General features: G+C 33.6%; 1 protein-coding gene across 1 annotated transcript; it reads right to left on the reverse strand.

Annotated features, from left to right (window-relative positions):
* Window positions 18,344-23,629, reverse strand: LOC109720153. The gene is made up of 4 exons (XM_020247048.1): window positions 23,532-23,629; window positions 22,655-22,833; window positions 22,448-22,537; window positions 18,344-21,246 (listed from the first exon to the last, which is right to left on the reverse strand). The coding sequence occupies exons 2-4, from the start codon at window positions 22,823-22,825 to the stop codon at window positions 21,046-21,048; spliced, it is 462 nt and encodes a 153-aa protein (XP_020102637.1). The 5' UTR covers window positions 22,826-22,833; window positions 23,532-23,629; the 3' UTR covers window positions 18,344-21,045.

The raw sequence follows: 24,987 nt of genomic DNA on the forward strand, positions 1-24,987 counted from the left end.
AATTTTGTAGGAATGTATTTGTAATGCACCATGTTTACAGAAACTTGTATGAAATTAATCCTAAATTATAATAGCATGTTATTGCACTTTGATACCCATCTTTCCTCATTTCTTTATCTTGGTCCTTTTTTTTTAAAAAAAAAAAGAAAAATTGGCTGTGGAAGCTTCTTAACCATTATAATTTGAGGTAATATCACCTCTAGCTTCATTGGAAAAAAAAAAAATCCAATTTAACATCCTTTTCAAAAATATTCTTTCATAGATTAGAAAAAAAAAGTTAATAACTTTTATATGAATTTATGTGTTAATTAGAAGAATTTTTTTTTTTCACTCTCACCTCCTCCCCAATTTTTCTAAGATCTTAGGAAATGGTAGAGGAGAGAAAGAAAATAATAGTTTTTCTTTTCTAATTAAAACATAAATTCATATAAAAATTCTTTAATTTTATTTTTTTCTCAATCCATCAAAATGAGGCTAGATTAAAAAAATTTTTGAAAAAAATACTAGATTGGAAAAAAAAATTTCCAAAGAGGCTAGATATGGTGTGTTTTAATTTTTTTTTTTTTTTGAAAAGAACAACATAAGGCATTTATTCCATAGGATAAACAGTTACAGACTTCTCAAACTCTGCAAAAGAAGACCAACTAGAAGCTACCTGGGTATCAAGGCCCCATTTAGCTAGTTTATTAACACGTTGTGAAAATAAACTATAATTTAGCTAGATATGGTTTTACATTCTATACTTTAGAGCAATGTTATTCATACACTCTAAAAAGAATGTATATTATACACCTCACATATTTATTGGGTGGATTTTCACTTATCATATCCTGTAATTAGTGAAACAACTCCACATATTAAACAACTGGGTGTATATCACACACTCCAAAATAAAATGTATGGATGATTTTTTATTTTATTTTATTGCAGTTAAGGTTTAATTCGGTTCATTTTGAAAAAAATCAACTACATCAATGGCAATAAAAGTTTTATCTAACTATATAGACGACTGTCATGATTCGTTAACTTTCGATTAATTTCAACATCAACTTTCTAGTTTTTAAAAAAGCGTGATAGCGCGTTTGGCTTGACGCAAAGAAATCAAATATTTCAAAAGAGACAATAGATTATGTGCGAGGTCAGATAATTCTTCTAAGCATGGAAAACTAAATTGACCTTTGAGACAAGGATATTGGGTTTGACGCATGTGGAAGAACAGGGTAGCGATTTAGGTGGAAAATTTGACAAAGGATTGAGGATCTGATTACAAAATAAAAAATTTGGGACAAAATAAAAAGCCAAGTAAAGGTGTGGACCAATGGTCCAATTAATCCCATAAATTTTGTCCTAGTGATTCCATGGTTTGGTGGATTATTAATAAATATATATATATATTCATGAATCACCACAAAACTAAGCAATAAATTCAACTATTCAAAATTTGAATTCAATTCTCGTACGCAATTTTAGATTTGAATTTTAATATAAATTTTGAATGTGATTTCACAATTTGAATTCAGGCTCAAATGAATTCCACTTCCACTCTCAAATTCCACAAACTAAATTTCAAATTGAAAATAATTTTGAATTCAAATTGAAATTCCAATTAACTACTGGCCGTCCTTATTAGAGCAAGTAGCAAAAGACTTGATGGTTGGTATCCGAGGTCGCAAGTTTGAATCCTAGTTGATTCACATTTCTAGTTAAGTTTATTTCTAAATAAAATAAACGAAGCGGGTAGCATGCTATCTATCTCTAAAAAAAAAAGAAATTCCAATTAACTGAATAATTTTGGATTTCGAATTTTCAGTTTAAGTTCGAATTTAAACTTTAAATTGTAAATATAAAATTTGTATTGCAATTTTAAATTTAACATCAACTTTTGATTTTAATTTGATTTTAAATATAGATATTAAATTAAAATTTTAAATTTGAATGCAAATTTAAATTCAAATTCAAATAGTTGCCCTTATTATTGCTTTCGACAGATTGGGATTAGAGGGTGTCAAGGAGCCGAACACGAGCGAGCTGAGGTCGGCTAGTCTTCGGCACTAGCTGGCTCGTTACAGTATGGAGCCGAAAAATTCACATTGTGTTCGGCTCATTTATTAACTAGCCGAACACAAGCCAAATACGAGCTCGCTCATGAATAATAATTTAAAAGAATTATGAAATATACGTATAGAAAATAAATTTATGAGATTTTATTAAATTTATGAGATTTTATTAATTTAACTTTAATCTAATAGTTGAAACATTACATATAAATAATATTTTTATAATTGAGTTGGGCTTTATATTTAGGTTAAATAATAAAAATTTATATTATATATATAATTATTTATTTATATATATAAATATAAAATATATGTATTCGAGTTGTTATCGAGCCGAACACAAACGAGCTGATCTCGGCTCATTTATTAAACGAATTGAAAAATTCAACTCAAGTTCAGCTCGTTTATTAAACGAGCGATTCAATCTCAAACTCATTTTGAACCGAACACAAGCTGATTTGCGAACAACGAATTGAAATGCCAACCCTACTTGGGATGGGGCCTTGCCATGTGCCAAGTAAATTGCACGGTCTAAAAACACACTATTTAAAACTCATCTTATTTAATTAGGCAAATATGATGCGTTCCCCTCAAAATTTAAAAAATACCATAAATATTCTTTAAAATTGCTAATATAAATATTATCTCGAGCTAGGCTGGTATACTATCGGTAGCACGGAGGCCTTCGTACTATCAAGTTGTTTTCAATGATGTAGCTTCCAAATCGACGATCGGCTTCTTTAGACTTGATCTACACTATTGAAAGTATTGAAAAACTAAATTTTATAATCTTTCGACATTATTTACCTATCAAACGAGTAATCTAAAAATGAACGGCTGAAAATAAAAATCTCATAAAAAATGATGATAAAAAACTTAAATTTATAGATATTGATCTTATTCTAAATAGTGAAAAAAAATTCTATAAAAATTTTATCAGATTTGAATTATTTTATACCGTTAAATTCATAAACGAATCACATCGACCATTAAAGTTGTCAATTTTGATACCTTTTGATCATTAACCAACACATCCAATGTGTCGATTAAATCACGGATCGTAATTATTCCGAAAAATAATAAGTTAATATTTTTCCGGAATATTACAACGGAAGCGCACAAATAAAATTAACCCTACAATTTTTGTCTACCTCGTGGTGTCTGAAAGCAGAGATAGTCGGAGCGAAGAACCAGAAGGCGGAAGAATCTGTTTAAGAGAAATGCTAAGTCTACAGTCCTTTCTTGATTGTAGAATTACAAGTTTACAACTCTCAATCCGAGAATAACTATAATCTTATTTCTTAGATAACAGTATTTTTAATCTATATTTTCAACAATGAGAATCAACATTTCAATATGTGACTCTGCGAAAAGCAAAATTACATGTACATTGGTATTGGCGCTAACTCAACCTTTATAGTAATCTCTCTTCAATCTACCACAGAACTTAACTATTCCAATATATATATATTAAAGTTAGGAAGATCAAAAGGATTTGGACTGTTCCATTTGTTAGTATTTTAGTATACAATGTATCTTGGAAGATGTGAGAAATCTAGATGTCTTAACTGAGGCAGATGCTGAATACTGCTATCCAAGTTTGCTACAATTTATTGTTGATGAATATTGTACTTAATTCACTTCCTCCAGGTGTGAATAACTGTGTTCGAAGATGGATTCATAGATAGTGAATTTCATTTGGTAATTATACAAGGCACATTGGTATAGAACAACAAGATCAAAGAAAATGTAATACACGTTGGTTCTCTCCGGATGTAGTTTCTTTTTTTTTTTTTTCGGCAGTTTCATAGATACCCCTCCCAAAATTTAAAATAGCATGGATGCCTCTATAAAATTAAAAATATCATATATGCTCCTATAAATATAAAAAATTATCATCAATACCCCTACCGTTAGCTATATTAGCTTTACCATAGTTGTTAAATGGTTAAAGATGGGTTAACTTTTAAAATTTCCTATTTACCCTCAACTATCTCTTTAATAAAAATGTATGGAGACCCCCTCAACTATTTGCCGTTTTGAAAGGCTCCCTTAACTTTTATTTTTTTAGTTAACATCCCATTAACTTTTAGTTTTTTAAAAAATTAACTAATTTTAGTGTATGAAAAATAAAAATTTTATCAAGTTTTTTATGATTTCACCAAATCTAGTGGTTCTTTATTTTAACTATGTATAAAAAATTAAATAAAAGTAAAAGTTGAGGATTTTTTTATCTTTCTTTAGTCTTGGAAGCTCAAAAGTTTTGTAACCAAAATTATTCTCAATAATTTTATCTACATTAAATGCATTAAAAACTGAAATATAATATATTTAAGCTTTTGAACAAAACTCTCTTTTTTTTAAATCGATAAAAAAAAAGCATGCATATTGATATAGTTATGTGATTTATTTTTGATTAAATAGGAAAAAAAATCTATACTTTATTTCAAATTACTATTACTGATTAGGAATGTGAATTGATACAGGTATACAATTTTATATTAACTCGATTTTGAATGGGGTGAGCTTAATCGATGTTGAGTGTGATAGTTTTACCAAATAATGAACTCTCATCGTATTTAAATTTCGTTATGATTTTGGTCTATATCCAAATCGAATCTGAACCAAAATCCGAAGCCAAAAACAAAACCAAAATTATATAAAAACATACTATATTTAAAATACAATTTTTATATATCATTTAAAAATTAATTAAATATTTATATTAAATAGTCAAATTTAGATTTACAAAAATTATCTTGAAATACCTATTAGTGTTTCTATTATTGATAAGAGATAAAGGGTAAAAATGATATTTTAAAAATTTAACTCTATTTCAGATGATTTTAACAGACGCTAACTATGGGAGGGCATTTGTGATAATTTTTAACATATTGTAGGGCATTTGTGATAATTTTTAACATATTGTAGGGCATTCGCGATATTATCAATTTTAGAAGGGTATTGNATTAGTGTTTCTATTATTGATAAGAGATAAAGGGTAAAAATGATATTTTAAAAATTTAACTCTATTTCAGATGATTTTAACAGACGCTAACTATGGGAGGGCATTTGTGATAATTTTTAACATATTGTAGGGCATTTGTGATAATTTTTAACATATTGTAGGGCATTCGCGATATTATCAATTTTAGAAGGGTATTGATGAAATTAACAGGTTCTAGAAGGACATCTAAGAAATTATCCCTATAGTTAAGGAGCCGTACAAGGGTAGAAATGGTATTTACAACTTGTTCCGTTAGATTCTAACGATATATTACCTGTAGGGGTATTCATGAGTTTTTTTAAAATTTTGAAGAGCATTCATGATATTTTGAATTTTAGAGGGCTAATTGCTCCTATAGGGGCATCTATGAAATTTTTTCCCTTTTTTTAAGAGAGAAGATAGCACGCCACTAGCTTCGCTTATTTTAAAAAAAAATAAACTTAGCTGAAAATAGGGTTAATATAAATTTTGAAGGCAATTTCAAAATCTGAATTCAGTATCAAATGAATACCACTTTCAATCTAAAAGTTTTCACAAGTTAAAATTTCAAATTGAAAATAATTTTGAATTCAGGTTGAAATTCCAAATTCTAATCAACTCAATAATTTTGGATTTTGAATTTTAAGTTTAAGTTCAAATTTGAACTTTAAATTTGTAAATTTAACATTTGTATTGCAATTTTAAATTCAACTTCAAATTTTGATTCTAATTTGTATGTTAACGAGCCAGGCGCTGTAGGTGATTCTTAGAAAAAGACTCTGTTCACTTCCTAGATATAGCAACAATCCCTATTATTGCGTCTCCGCTCTATCGCCCTTATCTAAGCAGGTCATCAAGCTAGGATCTCTCATCTTTTGGAATGCCATAGTGATTTCACAAAATCAGTACGATTTGCCCGATCTCTACCTCATTCCATTTTGAAAGTGCATTCCTACTCTATTGGAAAAGGACATATTTTCGAGTTGAGCTTGGCAGTTTGCTGAGATGTCCAAGTAAATCATACTCTCAACTGACTGGAAAAGGTGGAATCATCCTAAGGAAAGAAAGCCCATCGACTCCCTCGGCTTATGTAACAAGAGCAAGACTAGCAGCTATGTAATGATTAAATCATTCGCAATAAATAAAAAGAAAGGATTCTATTGGCACTAGCACTCAATGCAAGGCAGGGGATCATTTGGTAATTATATAAGGCACATTAGTATAGCACAATAATGAACAAGATCAAAGAAAATGTAATATCTGTTTGTTCGCTCCTTTTTTTTTTTTTTTCGAGGAGAATGGTAGCATGCTACTTTTTTTTTTTTTTTTTTTTTTGAGGAGAATGGTATTCGTTTAGTTTTTTAGAAATAAATATAGCTGAAAATGTGAAGCAACCTGGCTTCTCTCCAGATATAGTTAAAAGTCGCAATCATTGGTTTTCTTTCTCCCCCAAGGATTCTGGGTAGGTCGAAATACTAATCTTAAGAAAAGCTGGTTTAATTTTTTGATTCAGTATGTGGTATTTATTAGTTTGTTCGGGAACTCCCATCACATTTCACAATTTTTTTTTTTTGGTCATTAGAATAGTGTCTCTTTATATTACATTTTGATCAAATCTATCTGTGATTATACTAAATTTGATAGTTTTAGTCACTTTTAGAGATTAAAACAGAAATGATTAAAAGCTAATAGCTCATAAAGAATCAATTTTTTAAAAAATTAACTAGTATAACTCAAATAGACTCTTCCTTCCGATCTCATGCAAGAGCCAATTTTCACCTACATTCCGACCTCATGCAAAAACCAATTTTCACCTATCATTCAAACTCATGCAAATAATAAGCCCTCATGCAAAAACCAATTTTTACCTAACTTCCTACCTCATACAAAAACCAAACTCATGCAAATTATAAGCTTAACTTACCCTCTCAAATAACACTATAAAAAGAAATGTGAGAAAGCAATTTTATATTCATTCAATAATATATCTCTTTTTTAAATATGTTTAGCAATTGTTCTTGCACTATTATTCTCGTAGTAGTGATTTTATATTTGCTAGCCGGAGAAGTCGTATTAGCAGATTATATAAATAATATACTTTTACCTAAATATCCATATTTTAGTAAATCAAATATGGATTATGCACCGGGGCATAAGGTATATCCGTGCCATGTCGTGTTTGTCTGTTATTTATTTATTTTTTATTTCTAAAATTTTTAATACTAGTTTATAAAGAGTATATAGTTGTTTATTTAATTTATTACCAAATAAACTTTAAATAGCTTTTAGATAATTTTCTAAGAAAATGTATTTCAAATTTGAATAGTTTAAAGAGGAAGTGCTTAGAGGAAATGCTTATCGAGACTCGGGAGTTGGGACCCATTTTGTATAAATAAATAAATAAATAAATTTAAATAAAAATATAGCAAAAATATAAAATTAAAAAATTAAAAAATAAATGTAAAAGAAACTGAAAAAAGAAGAAGCAACTACAGCAAAAGACTAAAATCATAAAAATAAATGTATAAGAAGTGTAAGAAAAGAATAAGTGCATAATTATAAGAATAATAAAACCATCAGTGAAAATTAAGAACTAAACTATCATATGTCCCACATTTCGAGTCAAAACTCACAATTAATTAAACTTTGAGGATTAAAGTGTCACGTGCCCTACAGTTTAAGCTAGAAATTATGAAACATTAAAATTTGAGAACTAAAGTGTCAAACATCTTATAATTTGAGGACCAAAAGCGTAATTTACTTTTTTTATGCTTTACTTTTATTCTAGATGAAGACTGAATTAAGTATCGGTCGATTGTCCAAAATCTTCGAAAAAATAAATGACCTAGTAATCATAGGTGATGATAATGGTAATAAATTTAATTTATTTTTAAAGTTTTATTAATATATAGTTACAGTATTCGTTGAGTTATTTTCAAGGAGGAAAGAGATTATATTTGTTCTCTTGTGAAATGAAGTTAAAAAATTCATAAGTTTGAGGTTCAAAACGAAATCGACCACTTCAAGCTGAGCATTCCTGAGGGTGGGGTTAAAAAAGACAAAAGAAAGATTTATTGGCTTGAAAAGAAGAATGGATTAAAAGTAGGCGCTCTACCTTTTTTATACATTATTATATTTTGGCTAAATTACAGAAAATTTTCTTGTCAAAGCGCGATTTTTCACTTCCCCTGTCATTTAAAAACCTATACTTTCCCCCCTTATAAAATGAAAAATGTCCAAAGGGGTACAGTGTGTACTGTATTTTTTTTGTTAGTAACATAAATTAGTTTTTGTTAAAAATGTATAACACTAATATATAAAAAATAATAATAACTTACTTCTAATCCACTTCTTTTTCATAGTGTAACAATCCTGAAGAATAAATGGTAGGAGTAGTAGTAGTAGTTAGCATGGGAGAATAGTAAAAATAGCAACTTTCAGTAGAAGAGGAATAAAAGGTAACAACAAGGTGGAGAGCGAGCTCGAGGCCTTGTCGTCGAAGTCGGTGCCGGGCTGGCGTTGATGATGACGGCCATGGCGAGAGAGGTGGTGGAGCCCATGCTGGCCTTGTACTGGGCGTGGCAGCCGTGCGGTACAAGTGTTAGGCAGTATATATAGATACAAGCATGTAATTGCAGAGATTATCAATGAAATGAATTAGTCTATATTTTCTCCCCCAAAAGATCTTCTCCAAACCCTTCTTTTTCTCCACTACTTCTCTATCCCAATTTCTTATCCCACTCTTTATCTCTAATCTCTATCCCTAACCCTTTTCTCTCTAATTCTCATCTCTACTGTCTCTATTTCATCTTTCTCAACCCCGGGGATATTACACATAGCCAATAAATTATTTTTGTTATTTCTCAATCCCACTGTCAGGGATATTCAACTTGAAGTTTGTGATTTCGTTTCCAACCGCCAACGTTTGGACTTTTTTAACTTCATTTCTCGAACGAACAACCACCGAACAAATACGGTCTCTTTCATGGCTGAAAAAAATCAAAAATTACTACGACTTTATATTAATAAAATTTTAAAAATAAATAAAATTTATTACCGTCTTCAATGACTACTCGGTCATTTATATTTGCAAAAATTTTTAACAATCACCATACCGTCTCTTCCATAAACTAAAATAAAATATATCATTAGTAACATAAATTTTAATATAAATTAAAATTTTAAATTTATTTGTTTACCTAAAATTTCTTATGTTTTTAATAACGATATATTTTTCTTTGGAGATGTAAAGTCACAGTGGTCGGAATGTCGATGACAATCCTACGCTGGTTGCGGATGAATTGCTTGAAGTCGTTCTTATGTCGGACGAGGCCAATTTCTTGTCCCACCGCTTCAATTTCCGTGAACTCCTCCTCCTCTTCCTCGTCAGTTTTCTCCTCCTCCTCCGCTTCGTCAGTGTCCTCCTCCTCAATCTCCTCCTCATCGTTCTCCGATTGCTTTCCCCTTCTTCATCGCTTTCTCCTCCTCGGAGGCATCGTCCTCCTTCTCGAAGGCATTGGGGATGTCGAATGCCTCCAATTTCGCTTCCTTGTGATCGGGAGAGGGATCGGGGATCTCCGCACGATGCTCTTTCGTTTCGCCATGGGTGCATTAGAAGAGAAAGCAGGTGCAGTGGGAGAGAAAGAGAGAGTGAGGAAGAGGGAGAAGGGGCGCGTTCGAACCTACGAGATATTTATACAAACATTTTTTCGTTGGTGCCACTTCTCCACGGTTGGGGTAGCTGGGGCCACTCGCCGATGTGGTTGGGGCAGTTGGAGCCACTACCCGATGCGGTTGGGGCCACTGCCCAGAGTTATAATATATATTATTTTTTGTTAGTAACATAAATTAATTTTTGTTAGAAATGTATAATACTAATATATAAAAAATAATAATAGCTTACTTCTAATCTACTTTTTTTTTCCAGCCAATAAATTTTTTCATACCTTGGTGCATAATCCATATTTGATTTACTGAAATATGGATATTTATGTAAAAGTACATTATTTATATATTCTGTTAATACGACTTCTCCGGCTAGCAAATATAAAATCACTATTACGAGAATGACAGTGCAAGAACAATTGCTAAATATATTTAAAAAAGAGATATATTATTGGATGAATATAAAATTGCTTTCTCACATTTCTTTTTATAGTGTTATTTGAGAGGGTAAGTTAGGCTTACAATTTGCATGAGTTTAGGTGATAGGTGAAAATTGGTTTTTGCATGAGGTAGGAAGGTAGGTGAAAATTGGTTTTTGCATAAGGTTAGAACGACGACTTTTCTAGTTAGTAAATATAAAATCACTACGAGAACGACATTGCAAAAATAATAAACAAACATTTTTAAGAAGAGAAATATTGCTGGATGAATGTAAAATGCATTCTCACATTTCTTTTTATAGTATTTATTAAATATTAAGAGCTTATTTTTTCCATGAGTTTAGGTTATCATGAAATCAGAATGAAGTGGAATAGGTAAAAATTGGTTTTTGCATGAGGTTGGAAGGAAGGGCATGACAAAATTATATTTGAACTCCCTATCACAATAATGCAAGTGTGATGAGAAATATTCTCTTTAACTTTTATAATATTTTTTTTTATCATACTTAATTTTTTAAAAGTTTGATTCTCTATGATAACCTTTTGATTATTTCTGTTTTTATTTCTAAAAATAACTAAAACTATCAAATTTGCATGGTAGACTGTTGAAATTGTCAATTTTGATTATTGTTGTACTAATATATATATATTTTTCTTTATTTGGACTCAGTATGCTGTAGCTTCGTTGCAAAACCAAGTACTTTCTTCTAACGGCACCCAAAAGATATATGGGGCTAAAGCTACGATAAATCTCTGGCAACCGCATGTCGAAGCTAGCACTGAATTTAGTTAGGCTCAAATGTGGATTGCCAGTGGATCATATGAAAATAACGACCTCAACACGATTGAAGTCGGTTGGCAGGTATTCCATCAGAATTCAAGGTTTAAAATGTGTAATAATAGCTAGTCGTTAACTCCTGCAAAAAATTATATATGCATATCATAAAGCAAGATTAGGGAGATTAGGGATGGAACTGGCCCAGGCCTAAATTTATCTTTTTCCTCCTAAATTTTAACTATTTTTCTCTCTCTAAACTAAGCTATTTCTCCCCCTCTTTTTCTAAAATCTCAACCCTCTCATTCTCTCTAACCTTGACTCTATTTCTCTTCCTATTTCTTTAATTATGCTTTCTCTTTCTAACCTATGTTCTCTCTCTTTTTTTTCTAAAACGATATTAAAATTTTTTATAGTATTATTTAAGATTAATTTAAAAAATAAATTAATTAATTGTATATTTTTCGTAATCTTAAATAACATGACTAAATGATATGAACCAAATACCGAAATACTACATTCTTAGTAATAGGATAAATAGGAATAAAAGTCTCGAATATTTTGTTACGCATAATAATCTTTCATAGTGCGAACGAAACGCGCCCTAAACGCGGCCTAAAGGTAATAAAATTGGTTGCATGGGGGTTATTAATTCTTGTAGGCATTAGTCTAGTCTTATCTTAAATCTTAAATATAATAATAGAATGGTTACCTGAAACTTTCTTTATTTTTTAATGTTCAGGTTTACCCTCATCTTCATGGAGTCGCCATACCTAGGCTGTTTATCTCCTGGACGGTAAGATTTTGTCTTTTTCATCTACTGTAGAAGTGCCTAAGTAGCATTTTTTGCAAAGATAGTTTTTTTCGTGAATTTTGATAAATTAAAAGTTTTTATTTGATTATAATCATTTAGTTTGGCCAAAAAATCAAGCAAAACTATATAATTTTCAGAAAATTCGGTTTATCTGCTACAGTAAAAGTAATTTAAAAATAAAATCGAGTTGGTTGATAGGTTAAAAAACTATTATAAAATAAAATTGAGTAAAAATTTATTGGGATATTCTTAAGTATAAATATATTTTGGAAATGGAGGGGCATGGAGATAAAAACCATCTATATATTGTACTAATCATCAATCTATATGGATATTTTATTAAATAATAAAATGATTCTACTGAAAAAAATTATCTTAAAATTCTTAAAAAATAAAATATAATTATTTGTAGATAATTTTTAAGATTGTATAACATGTAAATATTTCAATAAAGTTAGATAATATTATATATAAAGGGTAATTGCTTATATATGCTTGTGAAAAGTTTCAGTTTTCTTATTTGGCCCGTTTAGAAGACTAACAAAAAAAAAAAAGAAAAAAAAGAAAACTCTTCTAATGTTCCAAGATTTTTTAAATATAGCCCTACAGTTAGATTCTGATAGTTCACTATTACAACAGTCAATATCTCTATAAAATTACTATTTTACACATTCAAATCTTTTATAGTGTCACTCACTTTTTTTATTTACCCTTAAAATATTAAAATTTTTTAAATTTATCCTCCAACGGTCGTGTTCCAACGATCATCTTTCTTTTTAAGCTTATAAAAATTACAATCATAGCTAAAAAAAAATTATCATAGCTAAATCAATAATTCAACACAGCTACATGTAAATAATCACAGCATCACAACTTCACAATTTCATAATTAATTACATGTAAATCACTAATAGAATTTAACGCTAGAGTCATATTTGAAATAACTTAGAATGTTACAAGGGCACTTTTCATATTAATCTTCTAAAAAAGGTAAATAAGAAAGTCCGAACATTTTAAGTGTATATAAATAATTGTCCCTTAAAAAGGATAATTATATTAGGAAAAAATATGCTAGTAGAAAATATGTTAGTAGAAAATATGTTAGTAGATTTGGGATAAAAAAGGTATTTTGACTCCTTTTTAACTCTGGTAGAAATTTAATCCAGATTTAAATTCAGATAACTTAACTGGTACTAACAGCATGATTATTTTTTAATAAGGAAAAAATATGCAAAGGGTATATTCGAAACAAAAAAAAATACATATAAAAGTTTTGACGGGTTTAAAGATAATTATCCCTTTCTATTATGTATGGCTATAGATTGATATACTAAATGCATCTCAGATCTCTTCCATTTTTATCTCTAAATAGCAGTTCAATTTTTTTTAACACAAATAATATTAATTTTCTCAAATAAACTTTTTGCATGCCATAGTTTAGCTAGCCATAGGCAATTGCAGAAATTTCGGCTTCTGATTAATTTCGTATACAACTAATAAGTGACCCATTCAATGCATGAAATTATAATTACTAATTTATAATTTTTTTAAAGTTGTGGATACTTTATGTATTAGTTTATTCTTATGAAATATCAGTTTACTTTCTCTCAATCATATTAGATTTTGCAATAAAAAATATCTTATTCCTATAAACTGAGTAAGCCTATTACAAATATAAATTATAATTTTTTTCTTCTTCTTCTTGTTTATAAATAACTGATCAGTAGCAAATTTGGGTTATAACTTCTAATTAGCCCTTTGTAAGTTAATCTTGGTCCTTCTTTAAAAAAATTGTGACAACGAACATGTAATGTTTCTGATGCAACAGAGAGATACGTATCAGACAATAGGTTGCTACAACTTGTGCGAGGGATTTGTCCTCCTAAACCGTAGTGCCGGGATTGGGGAGATGATAATACCAACGTCGACCTACGGCGGCGTCCAGTATACCGTGACAATTTTAGTAACAAAGGTACATTGATTTATCAAATTATATAGCAAAATGCAAATCCGATAGTCTCATATTAGATAGAAGATAATTTTTCAGGCACGAGATGTATTCCATAACAATCACAGTATTAAAGGTATAATGATTTACCAAACTATACAGAAGAATGCGAAATCTAATAGTCTTATATTGGATGAAGAGTAATACTTTCAGGCGCAAGATGTAACAATCATAGTGTTGCAAGTACAATGATTGGTCAAATTATAGATGTGACTTTTTACTTTATAGGAGAACACTTATTTTAGAACTATTTTAATCCTAACACGCTTAATATATATCTTCAATATTATGATTGTTTGGATCTAGTCTTTAACCCTATTATATCATCTATATAGGATTATTCCAAATTTTATGGTGTCACAATATAGCAAAATCCGATAGTCTTATGTTGGATTAAAAATAATATATTCAAGCACAAGATGTATTCCAAACAATCCAAACAATCATAATATTGAAGATATATAACTATATTGCAGAATGCGAAATCCAATAATCTCATATTGGATGAAAAATAATATTTTCAGGGATTGGATGTCAATTGGTGGTTGTACGTCCACCTAGACAATCAAGAATGGATTACTGCAGGTTACTGGCCTGCTTCAATTTTCACTGTTCTTTCGTCAAGTGCTGCCAAAGTGGACTGGGGTGGAGAGATGATTAATAATAAATTCGAGGGTCGGCACACGAGGACACAAATGGGTTCAGGCCACTTCCCCCACGAAGGATACACAAAGGCCAGTTACTTTTCCAGCCTCAAAGTTCAGACTGATCCTCACGGTGTGTTTGTCGACGCCAACCCCTCGGGCATCGCTTTTCAGACCCAAAGCCCCTACTGCTATGACATCCAGCAGAGCTCCTATGATCCATCGGCAGGAGTTTTATTCTGTTTTGGTGGACCGGGCCACAATCCCCAGTGCCCTTAATGATGTGAATCCAGTTGTTATCTTATATATATGAATAAGTTTACACTCGAACCACAACCTTGGTAGTTATACCAAGGTTAAATAATAAACCTTCTTGTTATTTTGGTTGCAACGATTTTTTTTTTCTTTTTTTTTTTAGAGCCTGTTTGAATATATGAATATGGACATCTTTTTAATTTGCTCATAAAGTTTGAAGCATTTGGTAGATAGAAGTGTGATTGTTGTCTCCAAAGAAATTGCATTCAACCTTTGAATTTTTTTTTTTTGAAATAAGATAAATCATCGTAGAAAAAATATGATATCAAATCATGAATATCAAAGCCTTTCAATGAGTACAAAAATTAAATTTCTATCTTTCAATCACACAATAAAATTCTCTTAGCTTTCTTATTAATAAAAGTATAACCCAAAGCTACAGAAAGTAGGCACTTGAGTTCTTGCACACAACTAAGATTTCTAACACAACTAACACAAATAATAAGGAAATGGGAACTTTACTAAACTACCATCGACAGTAAACCGCTTTGTTTACTTCTAATTTATTTTTGATAATAAAACTTTCAAATCAACAATCGGTACCGTTGAATATGATTTATATCATTTAAATTATCTAGAAATTAAATTTCATACTTTTTCGATAGTGTTCTCTTGTCCATCAAGTGGACATAAAATGAATGGCTAAAATTGAATATCCTTCAAAATATAATGATACAATTTTTATATTTAAGATCTAGACTCTAAATCTCATTTTAAATAGTTTAAAGAATTTTTTAATTTAGCTTATTTGGAGCCTTTTATACTGTTAAATGAACAAATGTACCATACCTACCATTAAAATTATAAATTTTGTGGCTCTTTAATTATTCGGTAAATGATGTGGAAAAATATAAACTTTGGTTTCTAAATAATTTAAATGGTCAAAAATATGTTCAACAGTGCCGATCGTCGATTTGAAAGTTTTATTATTAAAAAAAAATTGATAATAAATCAAAGTCATTTATTACCGATAATAGCCTAACAAAACTCGAAAAATAGGATATATCTAGAGACCAAGAAATTTTCTCTTTTTTTTGAATTTTTAAATTTTTCACCTTTTTCGTTATTATATTCATATAAATATACTAATATTACTAATACAGATAAAATATAAGTAAAAATATATGTAAACCCTCTCAACTTAAAGCTACTTTTAAATAAGTCCTCTAATTTCATTTATTTTTTTTTAGCATAAATCAAACTATTTTTTTAAATTTTTTTTCTAGTAACTAGAGGAGCTCATCTCACATCTCTCATCTCACATCTCACACTTTCTTATACCAACTGTGACACCCCAACACCGACCGTCCCTAGAGCAAGTGGCAAAAGGCTTGGTGGTTGGTACCCGAGGTCTCAAGTTCGAATCCTAGTTGATTCACATTTCCAGCTAAATTTATTGCTAAATAAAATAAATAAAGCGGGTAGCATGCTAGCTATCATCACCCAAAATGTTTAAATCGGATTAAGAGTTTTAGTCTTATTATATCTTATATATAGAACTATCTGAGGTCTAACCACCACCCAAAATGTTTAAGTTGGATAAAGAGTTTTAGTCCTATTATATCTTATATATAGAACTATCTGGTGTCTCATATTATCTCTAAAAATGAATAGCGAATAAGCGTAGTAAAAAGAGTTAAAAGTTTGTAGTTCTGGGGGCATGATATCCTTGAATTCCTTCAAGAGCTTCGCCACTTCAAGTGGCGTCGGAGTCTCGTCCCCCACTCCCAGTTTCCAACTTCAAAGCCGCCACATAAGTCAGCTCGCCCCTCTTCACACCTTTCTTGAGCTGGAGCACTGAAATCTGTCGGGCATCCGTTGTCTTCCGCACCACCGGAACGACACATGGACATTCATCTCCCATCATGCAGAGGGCATCCAAGAATGGCATAGGCACCCCTCTAGACATCTGGAGGAACTCCATCGCGAGGATAACTTGGAAATCATCCAGTGGCACTGACATGAAATTGGCTTTACCCGTCCACGAGCCGATGCTAACAGGCACTTCCTTCGCGAGACCCGCAATAGGTTGGGCCTTCGAGTTCACTGCTTTCATGCGACTTCCGTTCTTGCTCAGCGTAAGTTCGAGACGTTCAGCTTCATCTGTCGCAATGAAGTTGTGAGTAGCACCTGTATCCACCATTGACTTAGTTGTCTTGCCGTTGAGCTTGATGTCCACGTACATTAGCTCACTATGCTTACTCTCTTTTGGTAAGGAGGATTGCGCCTTCGGTAGTGGGGTCTTCTCTTTCTCCCCCACTTGACCCTTGAGTGCATTGAGCAATCGGAGTGCCCCCATTCGGATGCTTCATGTCTCCGCTGCCTCTTCCTCTTCGTCGGATTCGGGGTCCTTCGTCTGCACCGCATTGAGAGACTTCCTTTGAGGGCACTATCTGACAAAGTGTGGACCCCCGCAAAGGAAGCAACCATCTTCAAGGCTCTTCAAATTCTTTAGACTCTTTGACCCTGCCACTTTTCCCTCCGTGGGTTCCGGTCCCTTACCCTTTGCCTTGTGGTTGTGGGTCTTGGGGTTGCTGCTCACGGGTTTCTTCTTGGGGTGTTCCGGCATTGAGTAGTCGGTCAGCCACTCAGCCGCCCCCTGGGCCGCAGCTAAGTCCTTGATATTCTGGTGACGCAGTTCTGCCTGCGCCCAAGGCTTCAGTCCTTCGACGAAGTGAAAGAGTTTGTCTTTCTCAGACATATCTCGGATATCCAGCATCAACGCGGAGAACTGCTTGACATAGTCTCGAATTGACCCCGTCTGCTGGAGCCTTCGCAAATTTCGCTGCTCGATAAACTCGACATTCTCAGGAAGGAACTGAGCCTTTAACTCCTTCTTTAGGTCCTCCCAAGTGTCTATGGTACAGCAACCTCCCTGAATGTCCTCATATCGGGTCCTCCACCATAATTTAGCATCCCCGTCGAGGTACATAGGCATGAACGTGACCTTCGACTCCTCATTGTCAGGTTGAACGACATGGAAGTACTGTTCCATGTCAAATAAAAAGTTCTCGAGCTCTTTTGCATCACGAGCTCCACAAAAGCTTCACAGTTTCGGTACTCGAACACGCCCCACATGACCCCCACCTTGGGTTGCGGGAGGAGCATTGCTCATGGCCGTTGTCAGCAGGTTCACCCGTGCAAACAATTCGATGGTCTGCTCCTTTAAGTGATGGACCGCCTCCTTCGTATTATCCTGTAGCTCAGCCACTTGCTCGATAAGTTGAGCAAGCGTCACCTCAAGCATAGTGACCCGCTCCTCATGCGCGGCTACCTTAGTCACTTTCTCGTCGAGTCAATTAAGCTGGGTTTCCAAGTCGACAAGCCGTTCTCGATTGCTCCTGTGCCTATCTGATTCGCCTTGTCCTTCTTTATCCGCCGGTGCCACATGCTGCGTTGTCGCTGGTTGTGCCACCGTACTTATCTCTCTCTACGACAGGGGCTTTGCTCCGGCCCATGTCGTCTCCGTCAATCCAGGCTCTGATACCACTTGACACGGGTCTAATGTCTTTTTGTCGAAAACCCTGCGCGGCGCTCTATCACTTGCACAAACGAGCCAGCCAAACCGTCTTGAGGCACAACTTCTCAAATTGGCAACGACCGAGACTTGAGAGTAAGCACGTAAAAGAATCCTGCAAGTTGGCACAAACAACGAGTATTTTATTGATAACGAAAAGTTAGACTACAAGCGAAAGGCACAAGACTCGACTTGGTCGGGCATGGCCGGTGAGGGCAAAATGATCACCAAGACTCTACGCATTTAGCGAAGCGGGCTCACTTAATACATCTCACCCAACCTTCCCGTACTACCCTATATTGGCATCCACCCATTTGGCACCCCGGGAGTACAAAGGTGTTCACCGAGGGGTACGTTTTTCCACTCCGCACACCTATGGGAAAATAGGCCGCCGACTCATGTCCGACACGCGTCCGGCTCAATTCGTCGCATAAGCGGCCATCGTTAGCGAAATACCTATGTCCCCTTGGATGCGTAGCACAAGTGAACCCACGGGTAGCCAACCGGATGCCAATTTACAAGCAATCCCCATCTCAAAGAAGGAAAATCCTATGTCGACGTCGTGCACGACACAACATTTATAGACTCTTTACAAACTCAATGTTATTGACAAAGTCAGGGCCGTTGACAACTAAAAAGGACCCTGACAGACTCCCCCACTTGATTTCTCGACGCCCTCGTCGAGGTCTTCAGCTTGTACCTCCATGCGTGCTTTGTTTATCCCGACGTATCCGCCAAGGTCTTCTGCTGGTACTCCCTGATCCGGTCTTCTTCATGCCGAAGTGCATCTTTACGCTCCCAACTGGCTTCAACCTTTGGCAGGTTCTTCCACTGGACGAGGAACTCCCTTTCAGCTACTCCACTAGGTAGCTTTCGCACTCTGTCCGCCAGAATCTTGTCAACTCGCCTCTCGACTGAGGAAATTGTGGGGGTGGGGCGAGTTGGGATGTTCCTTGAGGGATCTTTGCGGTCGGCATTGTAGGGCTTCAGGCAGCTCGTATGGAATACCGGGTAGATTTTAAGCCACGCCGGAAGCTGCACATGGTAGGAGACCTTTCTCACCTTGCCCACGATAGGAAAGGGGCCTTCATACTTCCGGACCAAACCTTTGTGCACCTTTCGGAACACTCTCAAGGATGCTGGTTGGAGCTTGACCAGCACAAGGTCGCCTTTGCTGTAGTCTCGAGGCCGCCTATCCTTATCGGCCCACTTCTTCATAGTTCTTGCCGCCTTTTCCAAGTAGGCTCGGGCGATCTCATCATTACGATGCCACTCCTTGGCAAGGTGGTAAGCTGAGGGATTGCTGCCTGTATACCTGATGACCAAAGTATGTGGTGTAGAAGGTTGCTGGCCGGTGATGATCTCGATGGGGCTTTTGTTGGTCGCAGAGCTCCGCTGCAGGTTGTACGAGAACTGGGCTACATCAAGTAGCTTCACCCAGTCTCGTTGGTTGGCACTTACGAAGTGCCGAAGATATTGCTCAAGCAGAGCATTTATTCTTTCAGTCTAGCCGTCAGTCTGGGGTGTAGGCTAGTAGAGAAGTATAGTTTGGAACCCAAGAGCTTGAAGAGCTCCGTCCATAACCGCCCGAGGAAGCAGGAATCCCTATCACTGATGATGTTCTGTAGGACTCCCCAATACTTCACTACATGCTTCAAGAATAGGTGTGCCGTTTCCTCAACAGTACAACTTATGAATGCGGGGATGAAAGTGGCATACTTTGAAAATCGGTCCACTATAACAAGAATCGAACCGAACTCCCCCACCTTTGGTAGGCTGGCGATGAAGTCCAAGGAGACACTCTCCTATGGCCGCTCCAGCACTAGTACGGGCTCCAACAGCCCACACGGCTTCTCTCGCTCTACCTTGTTTTGCTGGCATGTAAGACAGGTGCGTACATATTCTTCGATGTCCTCCCCCATTTTTGGCCAATAATAGGCCCTTTCCATAAGGGCCAGGGTTCGATGTACGCCCGGGTGGCCTGCCCACAGAGTGTCATGACACTCATGGAGCAGTTCTCTTCTCAGGTTCCTCGCCCGCGGCACGTACACTCGATCCCCCTTTGTTTTGATGAGGCCGTCCTGGATCCAGAACCTTCGCACATTGCCATCGTCAATCAGTTGCTTGAGAGTCACTATCGTGGGATCCTTCTCCAACCCTTCACGAATCCTCTCTTGCAAAGTCGCTTGTACTTGACTTGCCCTCTCATTGGAGAGAGTTTTAAGGGTAGCAAGTTCAGCAACTTGGTTACATCATCCTGGCTTGTACTCCAAGACCATGTCGAACTCTGCTAGGAAGTCTTGCCATCTCGCCTGTTTCAGAGTGAGCATTTTTTGAGTCTGAAAATAACTCAGAGCGACGTTGTCTGTCTTGACCACGAATCAGGATCCAAAGAGATAGTGTCTCCACGCCCGGAGACAATGCACTACTGTTGTCATCTCCTTCTCATGGGTTGCGTACCGCTGCTCGGTCTCGAAGGCTACAGGGTGACCATCTTATACGAGTACCCCCCCAGTAGCATAGTCCGAGGCGTCCGTGTAAACTTCGAACGGGAGTGAGTGATCAGGCAGAAGTAGTACTGGCTCGACACAGTTCCGGTGAGTTCACAAAAACGTATAAAATATTTAAATAACATATGATTATATAACAATTTCATATATAAAATCTTTTAATAGTAGCAGTAAAGATAGTTATTATTAATAATAACTAAATTAACAAACTTTTATATTATACTTTTATATAAATATTCTCGACATCACATGGATTAGTCGATCGCTAGTACGTCTAAAAAATATGACTCATTATTGAAGGAAAACCACAAATCTCATTTGGAATCTGGAGGGTTCCGAACAATCATTGCCGGGCACCACGTTTTCCTGCCACCGTTAGGCAAAGATCTGATTCGCAACATGTCCTCCAGCGTCAACCTCGGTATCGGCACCGTTCCCTCTGGGCATTGCAAGCACACCCGTGGGGTATAAGTAGTCGTATCTGAGGCAGATCGTATCCCGAATTTTGATATGTCCTGTAACAGTAATTGTTAACACAATTGATAAAAAAAAAGAAAGCAAAAAGCAAAAAAAATTAAATTTTTATGAATGAAAATTTAGAGACAAAACATAATTCAAATGATTTTATTCTCCTTTTTTTTTCTCGCTTAAATGGTGTTTGTTAAATGAAGTTCACCAATGCTGGAAACTAAATAAAAAGTGTAGATACATATCAATATCAATGTGATGTTATATCGTATAGTGCATATGCAGTGAATAGACGTGCATATATATTCAATTATTAAAATAATAAAAGCTAATTAAATTTGTAATAACAGTTCTCTTGTAGGATATCACACGTAGTCGAGACAACATACTTAAAAATCTAGGGAAATAACATCTAAATTGAAAAAACAATGCAACTACTTTTATATTCATATATTTTAAAAACAACACTAGAAAGTATGAAATATAACCAAACATTCTGCATATGGATAATTATTAATTGAAAAATCTGCATTCCCTACAGCATTTGAGTTTGATCCAAGCACAGAAAGAAGAAGTTGAAAAAAAAAAAAAAAAAAAAAAAAAAAACACAAAACACAAAAGTTAGCGTGCATAATATAAGATTGTATACACGCCACATACTTGCATATGCAGTCTGATTGTTTTTTAAAAAAAGAAAACTCGACTGATTTGATTAAAATCGGATCAGTTCACCGGCTCAATAATGAACTGACGGTTTGAATGGTTCAAAATAGTTTTTGGCTTACACGATTCAAAAAATTGAACCGAACAGCTTTGTAGGCTGGGTAACGATTGGACCGGCTGAAATTGCTCGACCGGTATTTTAAATAATTCCAGTGACTAAGCTATATTTTGGCTTAAAAATTATACATTATTCTTAGCAAAACTCATGTTCAAGATGATCTTATGTTTTACATAATCAGTTTACCGCAATAACAAACACAATCTGGATCTTACTTAATAAAATATTTTACAAAAGCGAAGAGAAGATTTATTAACAAATTACGCAAGCTTGCAGTAACAAATTACTCCGAAAAGACTCTCATCTTGATACCGCATCTCATTTTTTCATTCAATTATTATTCTTAAAATAATTGATCTAAAACTATGATCGAGTTAATTTAAGATTCTGTTTGTTAGTGCGTCCTTCATCTTAGCTAAGCTGCAGATATATAATTGTGAGAGAAGAACTAAGGAATTGGTTTGAACCGGAATTTTGTAATCCATTATCGGAGGAGTATTGTCAAACGCTGGTTGCTTATCATAGGGAACACAATCGAAGACAACTCCGCCAGGGCTCTGCACAAATCAAATAAAAAGATCGAAACAAAAGAAAAAATTTATATAGGAAAGTATATGATCATCACAACTAACTTAATTACAAAATATTTGATAATCAAATTAATTTATTCTTACTACGATGGTTTTAACAACATGTCTGCTTCTCCTATCCAAGTAGCTTTGTATCTCTGCTAACTCCTCAGGGGATATTGTACTTGTGCTTGCACCTGCACTTGTCGAACTCGAACTCGAACTCGAACTCGAAGCGCCAACACACGAAAGCGAAGAAGAAGAAGAAGGCAACATGGATACGCCTGCAGCAAAGCGAAATGGACGTAGGAGAATTGATAAATCAAATCATCTAGCATTCCTAAAAAACATGAATCTAACTTATTGGATATATATGTATGATCGAAGGGCTAGATCGGCAAATATTTTCATAGGCTTTTGAACTATCTTTTTCTTTTCTTTTTTTTTGCAAAAATCAAGAAATAAAAAAGTAGATAGATATTGAAAGCTAAATAGTGTAATTAATTAGTATTATTATTATATAATTAAATAAAAATAGAGATTAGAAAACCTTCTATAAATAAAATGTTTGTAAAGTGTTTTTAAGCATAGCATTAGCATTATTATTATTATATACATAAAAATTAGATTTTCTGAATCAAGACCTTGGAAAGGGGGGGAAAAAAAATCAAAAAACAAAATCAAAAAACAAAATCAAAATACTTTTACAGATATCATTCATGATCTTTGCAAGTATAATGCCTAGATCGGTTATTACGGGAGCTAAGAGCATCTGTTTTCATAATTTTAAATTTTGTTTAATCTTTCAAAATTTAAAAGCGAGTGTTTTTGAAAAAAAAAAAAAAAGATTTCAAATCAGGCATAAATTAATTATTCAGGTTTTATCATCGAGAGAGAGGGAGAAAGAGAGAGAGGGATTTAAAGATTTATACACTAAAGAAAAAGAAAAAAAGAAATAATAAATTTGAGCAATATTAATTACCTCTTCTAAAATCCAAGCACGCTTGATTGTTTGAAGAAGAGAACGCCGCAACACCACCACCGCCACGTTTTATAGATGGGTTTGGTGGGGTTTGTTTTAATCGGATCGGTGCAACTACAACTCGATTTTGGATCCATAAACCCGAAAACTATTAATATAGAATAAGGAAGGCAATCCAATTGGCTGGTCGCAGGCCAGCTCGTGAGCTCCAGATCGACCACGTGAGCTCGCAAGGTATATAATCTCAACCTATCAAAATCTATATATTTATCTATATCTATCCTATTTATATTCTAATTTATATCTGGCAACTAATAATAATAACTCGTTGGGCTTAAGCCACTCCTCTCGTTCAGGCTCTGACATTCACGCCAGCCGTTCCTTTCGTTTGGGCCTTGACATTCTCGTTAGCTCGGCCCAATCACATGCATAGCTCTAAATTTATCAGATGATGTAAGATCAATCTCAAACTTTCGATTGGTTATTCGCTTTGCTACCAAATGTATCGATCCGATTAGCTAGCAATAATAGCTTATTATTAAATTCAAACTACCGACTTAAAATATTTAAATCAAATTATTACTACTAGTGTGTCCGTCTTTTATAAATCCACCACACTCTTTTACGTTATTCGATGTAGAATTATTGAGATGTCACATAAACTACACCGATGTCTTACCATGATTGAAGTTGAGCTTTGCTTTTGTAATTATTGATGTCTTGCTAAAGAATTAGCATTCTAATTTTTAGTGGAGAAAAAAACCTTTTTTTGAAATAATAATTATTATATTCAAAATATACATATAAATTTTAATTTATATTAAATTATAATTTTAAGTTTAAATTTATAATATAAATTTTCTTAAATTTTAATTATATTTTCAATATATGTTCGATATTTGAGTTTAGATAATTTTAGATTTTAAATTTAAATTACAAATTTAAATAGTAAATTAAATTTTTTTAAACCAAATAATAATAAGAAGTTGATTTTGATTTCAAATCCTAATGTGAACCAGACAAATTAGAAAATTCATCATTTCGATTCCTATTAGGATTTGGATTTCTATTTTTAACCAAACATGTCTTCCATTAAAAGCACTCGGCGATAAGCACGGGACTTTTATTCAAAATAATTTTTTACCGTCTTTTTATTTTATCATGAAGGTAGTAAATGATTAATCACTTTTTACCATCTTTTTATTTTATCATATAATCCTAACGATCACATAAAAATTTTAATTTTAATAAATTACATAAAATTTTAACAATAAAAAAATCTTAATAATTTATCCATACAATTCTAACAATCGAACAAAAATTTAATAATCTATATACAATCCTAGCAATTTTATTTATTTTTTATTTTTCATACATAATTCTAACGAATTACATAAAAATTTTAATAAATCATATATAATTTTAATAATAATAATGTAAAAGAATCTTAACAAAC

The sequence above is a fragment of the Ananas comosus genome, linkage group 14, assembly GCF_001540865.1.
Source record: "Ananas comosus cultivar F153 linkage group 14, ASM154086v1, whole genome shotgun sequence".
Classification (NCBI taxonomy): Eukaryota; Viridiplantae; Streptophyta; class Magnoliopsida; order Poales; family Bromeliaceae; genus Ananas; species Ananas comosus.